Source organism: Anguilla anguilla, chromosome 12, assembly GCF_013347855.1.
Source record: "Anguilla anguilla isolate fAngAng1 chromosome 12, fAngAng1.pri, whole genome shotgun sequence".
Lineage (NCBI taxonomy): Eukaryota > Metazoa > Chordata > Actinopteri > Anguilliformes > Anguillidae > Anguilla > Anguilla anguilla.
In genome coordinates this window covers 22,611,703-22,626,274 of record NC_049212.1, presented here as the reverse complement: position 1 = coordinate 22,626,274, position 14,572 = coordinate 22,611,703, and the positions used below count along the sequence as shown (strand labels likewise).

The 14,572-nt window shown below is 46.9% G+C and overlaps 2 protein-coding genes across 3 annotated transcripts in view; one reads left to right on the top strand and one right to left on the bottom strand.

The window, feature by feature from the left end:
• The first annotated feature begins 255 nt into the window (after positions 1-255).
• On the top strand, positions 256-5,485 carry phox2a (paired like homeobox 2A). The gene is made up of 3 exons (XM_035384700.1): positions 256-842; positions 2,371-2,558; positions 2,792-5,485. The coding sequence occupies exons 1-3, from the start codon at positions 620-622 to the stop codon at positions 3,263-3,265; spliced, it is 885 nt and encodes a 294-aa protein (XP_035240591.1). The 5' UTR covers positions 256-619; the 3' UTR covers positions 3,266-5,485.
• A 146-nt stretch (positions 5,486-5,631) lies between these two features.
• inppl1a (inositol polyphosphate phosphatase-like 1a) overlaps positions 5,632-14,572 on the bottom strand; it is a 41,344-nt gene continuing 32,403 nt past the window's right edge. For both annotated transcript variants that reach the window (XM_035384698.1, XM_035384699.1), the window contains exons 14-27: positions 13,980-14,076; positions 13,516-13,654; positions 12,847-12,946; positions 12,522-12,610; positions 12,214-12,295; positions 11,846-11,935; positions 11,405-11,518; positions 11,036-11,212; positions 10,554-10,709; positions 10,277-10,361; positions 9,877-10,017; positions 8,991-9,777; positions 8,263-8,399; positions 5,632-7,934 (exon numbers count right to left, since the gene is read on the bottom strand). In XM_035384698.1, the coding sequence (XP_035240589.1) occupies positions 7,826-7,934; positions 8,263-8,399; positions 8,991-9,777; positions 9,877-10,017; positions 10,277-10,361; positions 10,554-10,709; positions 11,036-11,212; positions 11,405-11,518; positions 11,846-11,935; positions 12,214-12,295; positions 12,522-12,610; positions 12,847-12,946; positions 13,516-13,654; positions 13,980-14,076 (2,303 nt within the window). In that variant the 3' untranslated portion in view covers positions 5,632-7,825. The remainder of the gene's footprint in view (positions 7,935-8,262; positions 8,400-8,990; positions 9,778-9,876; positions 10,018-10,276; positions 10,362-10,553; positions 10,710-11,035; positions 11,213-11,404; positions 11,519-11,845; positions 11,936-12,213; positions 12,296-12,521; positions 12,611-12,846; positions 12,947-13,515; positions 13,655-13,979; positions 14,077-14,572) is intronic.

Sequence of the window (14,572 nt, the reverse complement as noted above, 5' to 3'; positions counted from 1 at the left end):
CTAAATAGAAAACGTGATTTTAGTATCAGTCTATATATCCAATAGCTACGACTTGACAAAATCAGATAATAATAATTAAACGTATTATTATTATTATTTCAGTTGTCCCATGCAGATGCTTGAACGAAAGGGTTAATCGTGAATTAGTAATGCATGAGAAGTGGGAGGGGGCTGTCCAGTAGTGATGCCCCCCAATAGACTAGGGAGATATTGTCATGTAAAGAGACCACCGCCTCGCTATTGTCTCCAGGACTGCCAAGTTTATTATAAACACACTACAGCCGCTCAGGCGGAGCATTGCGCTGTCGAACAGAACTCGGGATAGTGAGGAGCAGTCAGGGAGAAGAGCGCGAGGGGCGTGGATGCTTGAGCAGGAGAAAAAGGGGTTGCGACGCAGGCAGGCAGATAGACTAAGCGCTGTCAGGAGCAAAAAGCTGAGGGACGCATAGCTTGATCCATTTGGACGGTACTGAATACTGCAGATCAGATCAGAGGTCTTGCCAATTCATAAAAAATTGGAATCTCTTTACGTCCCGGTTTCAACCCGTCATTGTATGCTCAAGACTTCATTTACGCCCGTGAAAAGCACTCGCTTGAGAGTTTGCCTTGCCGTTTCTCCATGTACAAAATGGATTACTCTTACCTGAATACCTACGATTCCTGCATGGCAGCCATGGAAGCGTCGGCCTATGCGGACTTCAACTCGTGCAGTCAAGCCAACACCTTTCAATACAACCCTATCCGGACCAGCTTCGGAGCCAATCCAGGTTGCCCTCCCCTCAGCACAGGTAGTTGTACGCTGGGAGCACTTCGAGACCACCAGCCTGCTCCGTATTCCACAGGTAAACCATTTCTCTTCACGGAATAAAATAGTATTTAATCAAGGGGTCTAATTGTCGCCCATATGAGAGGTAGTAACAAGTGCACGTGTTTTGACGTTTTCAAGCGCAATCTTCAAATTCTCCTTGCCGATGGCATAAATAAAACTATACGAGAGCGTCATTGCATTATCTCTTATTTATATCAGCATGTCTTAAGCCACAGACAAATTCGCATGTGATTTCAATATACAGCCTAATGAAATATCCGAAATGCGTAATAAATTGAAATGATCTAATCAACGCAGTGGATCTCCTGCACGTCAGAGCGCATTGGGCGTAATATTGGGAGAAACTGCCTAAACTGTCTTTTTAAAACAATAATTTAATTCAGTACCTAATATGCACCAGTTTGTTTAAAAGACTTGCTACTCGTACTTTATTCTAACTTTAAAAAAGGAATTGCGCTTAAATTTCTACCAACTTCATCAGAACAAATAAATAAACAAATATATAAAACACAAATGAATTTAGCCATTATTCTAACAATAATTGTATTTATTTAATTGCAAAACACCTTCCCAGTATAATTATTAACTTAGCTACATCGGATATCGTCAGAATAAAGGAGTCATCAGGGGACACCTTGATCAGATCGAGATTTTATCTGAAACACCTGCGTTGTTTAGCGACCTAGTTTAACCACAGACCTGCAAACATGTGTAGGTGTACCCTACACGTATATAAATGTACAGCTTGAATTTAAATGCGCTTTACTATTGAACATATTGATAAAATTTTAAGATTTTATTTTAGGCTTTTGGAATTTCTCCAGTATGTTCCATATTGCAGGCTATAGGCTATTTAAACAAATTTAAACAAATATTTACTTTTCAATGAAAATAAATGTAATTTCTTCCAAATTCACGTTTTCGTGAATATGAAACACTCCTCAGTACCTAACAAATTTCCTATTTTCTGAATATAAAATACACCGTTCCGGATTGATACTTAAACGGCATACATCACATTGCGCATAGCTGACGCTTTTATGAAGAGCGATTTATGTGTACCGCCCATTTAGCTTATGAATTAATATTTGGTACCCTTTCCTGAATTCGTTCCTTCAGGCTATCCTGTATATGTTTTGATTTATCTTGTTGTTAAACAAGTTCCAAGTTAGCTGTGGTTAAAAATTAGTAGGCTAAACTACAATCGTCTGCATTCCTTGAATGCTTAATTGTTTCACAGTTCAATTAGCAACCTTAAATAAGACAAATAAAATTAAAGCATTAAATCATTTTATATTTAATCATACAGAGTCTAAAAGTACTTTCATTATAAAACATATTAACCCAGGGGCTTCAATTTATAGATATCACAGATATGTACGGATATATATTTTTGTGTTATTTATTCAAGGCAATTGCGCGAAATTTTAAATGTCTAATAATTAAATCAGTATATCTACTTTTTTGCTTATTTATTGCAATTTCTTGTTTGGATTGGGGCTTATGGTAGCCTACATCTCACATCGCCATTGCCTCCCCAGTACCCTACAAGTTCTTCTCTGACCCGTCCGGGCTTAACGAGAAGCGGAAGCAGAGGCGCATACGTACGACGTTCACCAGCTCTCAACTGAAGGAGCTGGAGAGAGTGTTCGCGGAGACGCATTATCCAGATATCTACACAAGAGAAGAGCTGGCACTTAAAATCGACCTTACCGAGGCTAGAGTTCAGGTGAGCGCAATCAAGCGACAGACTACGCCGTGCAACGTCAGTTAAAAAGGGAAGTCGTCCCACAAAATGATATGTGTGGTTTATTCCGGATCATGCTGATCAACATTAAATAAGTCTTAATGAATCCATACGCAAGACTTTTAAATGTGTTAGTTGTGAAACGCTAACAACTTACGAGGTGAACTGATAATAATGTGATGGCTGCTAATACTCAGAACTACTGTCTTCTACAGGTGTGGTTCCAGAACCGGCGTGCCAAATTCCGAAAGCAGGAGCGTGCGGCCAACTCTAAAGGCAACAACGGCACGGGGAACAATGGCAACGGGAGCACCAAGAAAGGTGAGACCAGGACCTCATCAGAAGACGATGAGTCAAAGGAGTCCACCTGTAGCCCGACCCCGGACAGCACGGCATCTCTTCCCAGTTCAGGGAACATGGGCAGTCCTGGCAGCAGTCTGAGCCCCAGCCCGGTGTCCGCTGCAGGAGCTGGCTTTGTCAACACCTCCTCCTCCTCTGTACACCAGGGGCTCAAGGCCCCAAGCTGGCCCGGTCTGGGCTCCGCTAGCACTGGGGTGGCCCCCGCCGGGCCGCAGGGCTCCGACCTGCTGAAGGCCTGGCAGCCTGCGGACAGTATGGCCGGACCCTTCGCCGGGGTCCTGTCCAGCTTCCATCGGAAACCCAACGCCCTGAAGACCAACCTGTTCTAGAACTCGCCTCCTTTGAGCTGGACTCCCTTTTATTTATTATCATATGGACTCAGAGTGACAGGCGTGGGCGTGCATGGGCCTATGTACATGCGTTAGGGGTTTGTCACAGAAACATTCCACCCATGCACCTAAGCTGTATAATTTCACCAAACTAGAGTACAGGCTGAGAAACCATGCAGACACAACAGGTTTGACTCTCATTTACTTCCTCTTCATTTATAAATAGGATGCGATTGACAAGGTAATGCTGGCCGAAGCTGCTTGGTACATAGCCACGAATCACCAGACGTTCGTTCGGCACTTACGCTGCACTGACCACAACCCTCCACCCCCCAAATTCATTCATCTCAATTTGAATTTCAATTGGTGAAAAACAAACAAAACAGGTATTTAGAGAGACAGAAAAAAGAAAACCTTATTGTTACCAGCAAGCACAACTTCCCTTTGTAATAGAGCTGGAGAAAAAAAAAATCCCCAAATCCAATTACCCAACGCTGTTTTTTTAAAGTATTAACAAAGTATCAGTCAGCAGACCGCTTTCCTTTCTCCACTTAAAGCCGCTGGCTGCTTCCCCGCTCCCTTTGCAGCCTCTTCAGGAGTGCTGGTTCACCTTTGACCCACTGCACTAACATGCCCCTCTCTGCTATCCCGTTCAGCAGCAGTAGTGGGGTCAGTGTCCCCAGTCACCACTAGCTTGCAGCCGAGGATGCCTTGCTGTAATAACGGTTATGAACTTGAGGATTTTTCTAAAGCAATAATCCAGAAGAAAATTACAGTGAAAGGTAAGAGCGACACGGCTGGCTACTGTGCTGGAAGCCTCAGGCGTAGCGACAGATAGTGGCTCGGCCTCGTTCCTACGTCCACCAGTCATGGCTATTCCTCCGGTCCACCAAACGGCAACACTCTGTCCTTTTCACACTACTGCCTACGGAGACACGCCCTAACGCGTCTCCCATCTCAATTTCCTTTCATAAGCTATACCTGTACGTGACCAAAAAAATAATATAGTAATCCAATATAGTAATAATTTATTAAAGTCAAAAAAGAAAGAGTAACAGTAAGTGTGACCTTTAGTTATGGTCTGGTTTTTTAAAGATAGGTATAAAATATTGTAAGATGAAAATAATTTGTAAATATAATATAAGGGTAGTGCAGTTCTACTTCACAGTGGCGATCCTGACATTCCAAAGACCGTGCGATGCAAGCTCACAGTGCAGACGATGGCGGCTGGGTTTCTCACGCCTGCTCTCCAACCCCTTCCTTTCCCAAGGCCCTTCCTCTGTGCGTAACCCTTTCTATACTGTGTCCACACAATGTTTGTATCCAGTCTTAGAGGAGAAAGTACACATTTATAGCACTAGTATGTAAACGCATAAAAACATTTCCTCTGAAATACCGCCTCTATCCCACGCATCCTTGTGTCTTGTGAAAAAGGGTGTTGGTGATATTACTTCCCAGCTACAACCTAGAGAAAAAAATATTAGTTACCTTCTTGGTCCAGATAAAGACAAAAAAAAGCCCATCAAGATTTTATTCAGGAAATATACCAGACTACTTACTTATAATGCGGCACTTATGGTACAAACCAGGTCGTTCACAGTTCATTACCGTCATAACATACATACACGAAAGTACTGCTTCATGTGAGCAGGTTTCTCAAAGGCTCAAATGGTGGAATATTTGCTTGTCATGGATTATAACATTCCACCAAAACTTTGCTACATCATTTTTATTTGTTAAAAGTGTGATATTGATACAGTATCTGTGATGAACCTTATAGATTTTGTTTCCCTCTCTACTGCAATGGGATCGTTGAAAAGGGAAACAGACGAGAGCTCAAATGAGCATTTTTCTGTCAACTATACAGATATTTAGTAAATTATAGAAGCCGTGAAGTGGCATGCAAATGCAATGCGGTCGTGCACTGGGTGTTTCTCTGAGGTGTTGGGTAAGCTCCATTCATGATGTACATTTTCTGGTTTAAGAGGTTCTGATCGGTGTAAAAAGAGAACAGAATACAAACGAGCTAATTGTGTGCTGCACAGGACTCTCCAAAGCTGCTAAAGATCTCACACTGAATTGAGGAAAAAATGCTATTCACATGCTTTGTCACTGTAGGTTTTTTCTAATGTACTGTATGATAAATGTCACATAAAGTATTAAACCACTCATCCCTGTTATTTTTCATTTTCCCCATTAAAAACCAACACTGCATTCTGATATGCCTGGCTGGTTAGTAAGAGCTTTTCCCTTTCGTTATTTTGAGCTCATTGATATTGTTGCAGTCGCTGAAACGGCTTATTGGAAGATCATTAAGACACATTATTCACTATTCGAACAGTTTTGGAATCCATCAGTCACATACATTGACTGTTAGCAATTAGTTTTTATTTGTTTGGGAGGGGAAAAAATCTTAGAGTCGTCCTGCAATATTAACTTAAGAATACAACAAAACATTAAAGAAGACAAACTGGCAGAATGTAAAACAAAGACAAGAAAACATTTGAGATGCGTATGAGAGTTAAACGGATACATACGTTGATGGGAACTACTTTAAACAGGCACAATTACTCTGACTGGAGGTATAAACTACAAAAACAAACACTCTACAGATTACAAACAATCTGGAACAGACAATATAACCAGGAAGGGGGTTCTTTCCCATTTGGCAGCAATTACCATGAAATGAAACCGCAAATCATGGGGCTCAGTCTGAACCAGTGGACAGAGCCAGCACACTGCTCAAGCATCACTTAACAAAGTCCAATGTGCAAAGATGAACAAATCCAAACAGAATTTCACTGAGGAAGGTGATGGCTTCTCAAACTAAAGAACTCTGGGGGAAAAAACAGAGCGGAGGCAGAAAGCCCCGCCCTCCACAGTCTTACAGAGACATAACGGTTCTGCAAGGCAGTCCTAACACCCCTGATCAGCAGACGAATTAGTGAGAGGTACTGCCTGGCCAGCTCATTCCATTGAAGGCACATGGGGTGTGTGTACGCGTGCGTGCGTGTGTGTGTGCGTGTGTGTGTGTCAGTGTGTGTGTGTGTGTGGCCCAACACAGCACACAAGGAAGGAGTGTCACCTTAGGAGGAGTGCAGAGGGCACCAGGCATGTACAGTACATCAAGTCAGAAAGGCTGCATTACAGCTCCATGACCCAGGGCCCCACACAGCTGCTCACAGCTGCTGCCGTCCTCTTTGTGCAAATCCCTGGCCTGGGCGAGCAGACCAGGCCAGAGAGATGGCTGCCACAGGACACAGTCCCGGAGGTGATGGCTAGCAAAGTTCAGCTTTTGGAGCAGGTCTTTTAGAAAGAGCCTGAATGAGGAGGTGCCGACTACCACACGTCAGTTAACTTTCTTCCGCGATTTACCGTTAAAGGCGTGCGCTCGTGCAACATAGCAACACATTCTCTTCTATCGTCTCTTTTCTGATCACAATGTGACCAGAAAAGATGACTGAAGCTGCTCTGGATTGACTCGCTGGTGATTGTAACTAACGTCTCGGAAAAATATGCACACACCTATTCTACCTGGCAGTCAACCAGCAAAACAGGAGGTCGGTCTGAAACTATATATGCGTCTATCATTGTTAGGATGAAAAAATGAATTCTTTCTTGTACTGTAATATTGCATGTTTGAAGTGTCTCCCTCTGTAAATTCACGTGCATCAAAAGTCACATTTTAACAGTACTGTGGAGAACGAGTTCGTCGCGCTGGCTGATTATTCAAATCAATAGCACCACCTGGTGGTGAGATGCACAAACATAAAACTGGTGCTTCACAGACTGACCTGTGCTTGAGGCTGAACAGCAAATGGACAGGAAATGGCGACTTCAGTAGAAAAGCATGTTTTCTACAAATGAATTGAAACTGACACTGGGACAAGGTAGCTTTCAATTTCCAAGAACTCTTCTTTCTCTAGCCTTGCAGAAGCAGAAGAAGTGAACTGGGGTATGAAACTTGAACAATCACCGAAAGAAGAACTGAACTGAAAATATAATATACAATTTCAGTCATAACACACTCGACGAAGCAGGTACGAGTCTTCAATTCTCTCAAACACCTGGACGAACGGACGAATGTACACTCAATGTCAGGCTCGCGGTCTGTGAGCAGTCAGTCAGTGCGGATTTGGTTTAAACCATTCCCTTTACCTTTGCAACATAATACATGCAATATAATGTTAAAAAATAGAAATAAAAATAAAGTGAAGTTAGAATAAAGGAGTGAATCTCCTGCCCAAGGTAAGGCGAGGAATGTAATGCAGGCTACATATGGAGACCGTTCTCTGAGGCGCAGCCTGATGATGTCACTTCCTGTTGCCAAGCCGTGGGAACAGAAAGGGGTCCGTTGTCTGTCAGAGAGGGGTGCCGTGGCAGAGGTGCTGCCATGAAATGTTTTTATTAAATAATGACGATAATTATAACAATAATGGACGATGAACTTAAAAAAGGGTCTGACAGACAAAATGTCCTTGAGAAAAACAAAACGATGAAAAAAAAACTACAGTGCAATTCTTGTGAGGCGTGGATTGGACCAGCTCGGCTTGGCTCGGCTCACTTTTGTTGCTGCTGTTGCTGCTGCTGCTTCAGGCTCTCCAGCAGGATCTTTTTGTGGGCGGGATCCAGAACTCCCGCCTCCTCTAGGTCTTCCTCTGTGATGTCACTGTGGAGAAAGAAGGACAGATGAAGGGAAGGGGAGGGGCATCCACAGAGAACCCAACCCCCCCTCACTCAGGGACCCTCCGAGCCCTCATTCGTCTCAGTTGAACCCCTTTGTATTTGCTTTCCTTCATATTGGTGTCCTGGCTAAGCTCATAACAGCCTAGCCTAAAAACAGCAACGCTGGAGCTGTTAAATATTATTGTGCAGTAAAGATCCTCGACATAAACCGAAGAATCCGTTGTGACACAGTTCTCCTTTATATAGCCGTCGTTGAGCCGAGCTCTTACAGACGAAGCGCTTATTGCGGTGGGCGGAGCCACGGGGCTGACCTGAGGAACTCCAGGTCGTCCCAGCCGTTGTGCAGCAGCCCCTCCTCGTAGCGCTCCAGACCCAGCCTCTGGAGCCACTCCCCCACGCTGGACTCCACCGAGAGGCTGGAGCTGCTGCTGCCGCCCTGCCACATTCCCTGGGGACGGTACAGAGACACGGGTCAGCCGCAAACAACCGAGCACAGGCCACAGCACTGCTGCCCAACCCTGTTCCTGGAGATCCACCGTCCTGTAGGCTTTCACTCCAACCCTAGCAAAGCACACCTCTTTCAGCAGCTGTACCGCTTTCTCACACAAAACCTAGGGTTGATGCCGGATACTGAACACGGGTTCAACCCGTGTTTGATCCATTCGCGCCACGCGAGTAAGAACCAGGTTCTTGCGGTTCACACAAGACCCGGATCTGCAAGTTTACTTCCGTACATGTTGTTTTTTCCCTGCTAATACTGCTTGGTAGCCAGTTGGCTAGCGAATATAATGTAGCCTGCCAATACGCTGGCTTAACCAAGGGGGTACTAGAAAGGTACTAAAGATCTTGTTCAGGTACAAGTACGAGTAAATGTTCGAGTAAAAGTGGGTGTGCTAACTTAGGGATGAAATGAAACCCTACAGGACGGTAGATCTGCAGGCACAGGGCTGGGAAGCACAGGGCTGCAGTGGCCTCAGACACACAGCAGGACGCAGAGTCAGCACAGAGTGTGTGCTTATGGACTGACAGGCCTCCTCACCTCCTCCGGCAGGTCTTCTGCAATGCTCTCCTGTATGGAGCGCGGAGGGAAGGTGCGGCAGGTCTCCGGCAGTCCCAGCCCTCGCAGGTGGGGGGCGCCCATGGCCTTGTGCGGGACGGGGGGGTTTCTGTCCCGCCCCGGCTGGTACTCCACCTCGCTCAGAGTCCGGGCCATCTGCAGCACCGAGCAGGACTGGTCGTCCAGGCCGGACCCGCCCCCCGCTCTCCTGAAGGGGGCGGTGTTTAGGGCGGGAGGCGGCTCCAGGCAGAAGACCCTGCCCGTCCCGCCCGTCCTTCCCGCCCCCCCCGCCCCGCCCGAGGCTGGAGGGAGGGCCCCGGCAGAGTCCGGGGCCTTGGCCGGGATCTTTATGTCGGCCAGGTCCGGGTAGACACCCCGAGACTTGACGTCCTTGCTGGTGGCGTAGAAGGGGTTCTCCGTCATCTCCATCTTGGGGAGCGGGGGGGGCGGGAAGTCCGGCGGGGGCCGGTTCAGCGTGGCGCTGTGCGGCCCGGGGCTCCCGTCGTCCTCCGAGGACCCCTCCTCGCTGGCGGGGCGGGCGGGGCGTCCGGCCGTCTGCCTGCGCTGCTGGGCCGAGCTGCCCGTCGGCGGCTTGCTCTTGCTCGCGGCGGGTCCTTTGGTCGCCACGGGCGGGAGGGCGGAGCCGGGCAGCAGCTCAGAGGCCAGGGCGGCCGACTGGTTGGGCACGCCCTCCAGGATGTAGTAGGCCGGGTTGTTGTAGCTGTTCTTGCAGCTGGAGGGATCCCCTTCCACAGAGTCCTGCTTCGCCCTGAAATACAAACATGAGAAATGAGCGTGGTGCCGCAGGGAGCGCGGCTCCGCCCACAAACATGGCCGCTCCAGACCGCGGCCTGACCTGCACACGTACCTGGCCTGCGTGCCCTCCTCCTTGGGGGTGCTGGGCAGGGGAAAGCTGGGACGTCCCACCGTGGTGTGGGAGGAGTTCTTTTCGCCTTCCTCGGACACCTTCCCCAGGTCTGCTGGCGCATTCTTGCGGGACACGGTGGGTCTGGACAGGGACGAGCGCAGCAGGCCAGAGTTACACCGCGTTTCGTCCCACTGCGGCTCACAGATGGTCTCCTAGCACCCCTTACCTTCACATTTACTCTCAGTTTACCCCATAGCCCATTCCCCATAGCCCATCCCTTCACATGGCAGAATTCTCACTCACGAGGGCTATAAGTGACTTATGAGGACATGGAAAGTGTGTGCTAATCTTGGCCAGCAGTGCTCAGTTAAAGGTTGGGCTGAGAGTCAGAGGTACCCACTTGACATATTCATGACCCGTTCGCAAAGGCAGTGTCGCTCGACCCTTCGGGCCTCCAGTTTCATCTTTGTCCACACTGATCCACTCTGCGGGACCAATCACAATGCAGAATAAAATGTCAGCCACAGGGTGGAGCCAGAACAACACTGATTCCATACTTACAGTTGTACATCAGACAAAAGAACTCAGTACAACAACAGTGCAGCTTAGCCAACACTGCTCATACACACTCGTATACATGCACACACACACACACACACACGTACACACACACGCACCGTAGAGTCGCTCCCGGGTCCCCATCCTCTCAGACGGCACGCGGACCCTCATGGACCCGCGGATGTTGCCCGTCTCCTCCCCCCGGTGAGACAGGTAGGTGTGGAACTGCTGTGCCGTGCTGCCAATCATCGACTTCAGGGCCAGGACACACTCCCCTGGAGGACGAGACCCTTCTTTAGCACATGAGCCAGGCATCACACACACGCTCGCGCACACAAACATGCGCACACGCTCGTTTGCAGAAAAGTTGTGTCAAGATTAACCTGTCAAACTGGGTTAGTATAGAATTGTAAATTTGTAAAGTGGTTAAACATACTGGCTTTTTAAAAATGTGTTATTTAAAAGTTTGCTTATCAACCATGAGACCAGCTTTGGGCATGTGTATTTGCAATTCAAAGACAAGAGGAGGATGGTGCCGTGCTATGGCCTGGCCACCAGGAGGCGCTAAACACAGCCTTTCACACAGGGGCGCCCACTTTACCATAGGACTCGTATCCATCCAGAGACTTGACAGTAAGGAGCAGGTGCTGGTCCTGCAGGTACTCAATCTCTGATAGGATGGGCTTCAGTGTGGTCAGCTGCTTCGACGACCAACCCACTCGCAGGAAGTTGATGTTGTCGCTGCTCTGGCTGTCATTCTCATAGCTCTTCTTGAATTCTGCGGGGGTGTTAGGTAGACAGGACGGTTTAAAAACAAATCACAGGACAATGTGCCGTGAATCTCTGCCCTATCCCACCATCCCACCCCACCTGTTCCTCTCCACAGAGCCCCCCCCCCCCTCCACACAACCAATAAGGATTCAGTTAAGTCCCAATTAGACTGGGACTCCTCCCTCCTTACAGCACACACCTTCCAGGCAGGTGGAGTAGAACTCGATGAAGAACTTGGTCCTGCTGGCAGTCTTCACAATGGCTTCAATGCTCTCAAACTCAATGTAGGCCTGCTCTGAAGACTTGGGCAGCCCTGGCACACAAGATAGACAGGAAGAGAAAGGAGTTAGACCAGATAGTATACACCTGGAGGATTCCAACAGCAGTGAGGACCAGAAGTCCAGAGAAACAAACACCTATGACCTGAAAGCAGCTGCTTTCCAGATTAGATTTTATATATGTAAAGGCAAAGATCTCAACATGAATTAATGCAATTAATGTACAGCAGAGGTGGCTCATATTTAAATGAAAACTGTGTATAGTCGCTAAAGTTCCACAATCAAGTTTGGCCCCAAGTATGAAAAGAGGTCAGGTGACCAAATGAAAAGGGTGAAGAGTTTTCCCTTTTTTGGTGTCAAACCTTTTTTGGAGACGAACTGAGACGTCACTCCGACTTCGAACGTCGCAAACACGGGAGAGTGGTCACTGGTGATTATGTCATCAGTACAGCCTGAAGCAAGGAAAAACAAGCACAACTGCAATCACAATTTCTAACCAATTTGTACACATGATATAAAATTCTCTCTTAATTTGGTATGCTATAATATCAGCAGCAGGAAGATGGCACCAGACCGTGGTTCACATCACTACGCTAGTGTATTATAAGGACTCACCTAATAGCTCCTCGTGGTTATCTTTTTGGATGGTAAAATGTCTAAATGCACTGGCATTTTCTAAATCTCTGATCAACTACAAATCCAAACGTTTTCACAGAAAGAGCATTCATACCATAGGAGTTGCAGACAATGTGCGTCTCTGGGTAAGACTTCCACAAAATGCGGTCGCACCAAGAAGGAACGTTGGTCCGCATCTGAGTGAGTAGAGACATTAGTGGTGAGAGATCATATTTATAGAGCCACTTCATACTCAGCTCTGCATTTGCAACATAGAAAATTCTCTCTCCCAACTGGCAAAGCTAATTTCACAACTCAGTGAAAGACAATATTCAGTCAAAGGGAAAACCAAGGACAACTGCTAGCACATTATGAGCAATTCACATCATCTCGATGTTTGTCAGACACAAAATCCAAACCTACCCCCGTAGGCTTCTGTTTCTGCCACACGTACGTGTCCCTGGACCCTCTCTCATAGCGATAGGTGGGGGGATAGGAGATTTCCTCTTCAGCTAAACAATCGCAGAGAGGAAAACTCTCACCAAGATAACGCACTTAGAAAAAGCAACGAAGCAAGCCATGTGAACAACAGACTGACACAAAAGCCCTGGAAAAACCTTCATAAGTAGAGTGTGGGAAATGTCTTCACATGCAAATAATTCATTAACATGTTCACAGCGAGTTTAAGTGGGCCTGCGTTCATGCGCATAATAAAACTACATTCGTGGGGGTTATCAAGTGGACGCACCAAAACGGAGGAAGACCTTGTTCTTCTCCCTTTCCAGATTGAGCTGATCCACTTTGAGCAGTGGCTCAAACTCTTTCCTGTTGATGTAGTTCAAGATTTCCTGTGAAAGAGAGAAAAAGAGAGGGAGAGTGTGAGTGAGTAAGGGAGTGAGAGAGAAAGCGAGACAGAGAGAGAGAGCGTTAGCAGAACTGAACCGGGATGGGGGCAGCAGAGAGAAATTGTGTTATGCTCCATTACATCAAATCAAAGACTCAATACATTACAACAGCCAGAAGTGATCAGGAGAATACACGACTGGACACATGCAGTCTGGAACACTCTCTGAGCGTTCACGAGCCAATTAGAGATGCCAGCAAACTGTACCAAGGATGCGTGCATTACAGGGTTCAGGGAAATGTTCTAACAGAACGCAAAACAGCACTGTAGTTTCACCAGTTTGCGTGTTTGGTAGATATAACACGTTCATTTAGGCTGACACAAAAATCATTCAAATTTTCCCTAATGAAAAAGTCAGGCTACTGAGTTTCCAATTAGGATTTTGCTCTAATTGTCCACTGCACACACCATTATACAGCATGGGCATAATCACACAATTAGTGCAATCGTTGACCAATCAGCTGCCTTCGCCAGCACACATGAACTGATGTTCAGCAGGGGACCGAGGAGCACCTGGATGTCCATGTCCAGCCGGTAGTTGAGGTCTCCAAACCAGAAGAGGTGCGTGAATCGCAGGGAGATGTCGAAGGAGCTCAGCTGCTTGTCTCCCAGAGAGAGCAGTCGCAGGATGTCCAGGTAGTTCTGATTCCGCCTGTGGGGGTACAGGAGTGTGGGGACGGGGTAGGGGTAGAGAACCTCGCATCATCTCTCTGAGCTTTCTGCTGTCTGTGTGTACAAGCGCTGCGTTGCGTATCGAAAACCCGCTGTTCCCAACCCAGGGCCAGTGAGTTTTTGTTTCACCTTAAAATCAGCAGCCAATTCAGTCCCAGGAAACCGGGCGAGACGAATGAACTGAGTAATCAACCACTTCAATTTGAGGGACAGAATGGGTGGCAACAGAAACCGGCCCTTCATTTCACGTGTTGGGAACCCCTGCTCTATACACCAGGTCAAGGTTAGACAGGATGAGTAGCTACCTGCCAATCTTCTCGTTCCCTGATGTGAGGTGACAGTTGACAAACCCAAACGACGTGCCGTTGAACATAAAGGAGACGCCCACAGCACCTTTGTTGCCTAGGGAAACAGGAAAAAGGTGGGAGAGGCCAGTGTTCAGATGCAACAGGCACTAACGGACCACATAATGTATTAAGCAGAAACAATGGTGACCTGTGGTGGAAAAAAATATTCTGAACCCTGGTGTAGCTCAAGAGACAAAAACTGGTTTTTCCACATGCCATGCTGACCTGCAGCATTAAGGTCTGCTTTATTATGAACTCCCACCATCATAGACACATTCAACAAATCCTACCCTGTACATCCTCATTGCTCAAAAAGAACATGGCAGTTGGTAAATGATGCAGACTGTTTTCATGGATTCATTTCAACTTTAGACATTGGTGGTGCATTGAAACCACACCCCAAACTGTCTGTATTGCTCCAGTGGGAGTGGAAATGTGAACCAATTACCTCAGAAGTACATATGCACAGGAACTCTGACTCATTAGCTTTTCCACCAGATGAGAAAAAGAATATGCTCACAGCCAGCCAACACAGACATTAATTCAGAAAA

Bases quoted from the DNA above. Each gene is read 5' to 3' on its own strand.
- phox2a (XM_035384700.1), top strand. From the start codon at position 620: ATGTACAAAATGGATTACTCTTACCTGAATACCTACGATTCCTGCATG. The intron at 843-2,370 runs GTAAACCATTTC...TTGCCTCCCCAG, and splicing joins GCCTGCTCCGTATTCCACAG to TACCCTACAAGTTCTTCTCT. The intron at 2,559-2,791 runs GTGAGCGCAATC...TGTCTTCTACAG, and splicing joins TTACCGAGGCTAGAGTTCAG to GTGTGGTTCCAGAACCGGCG.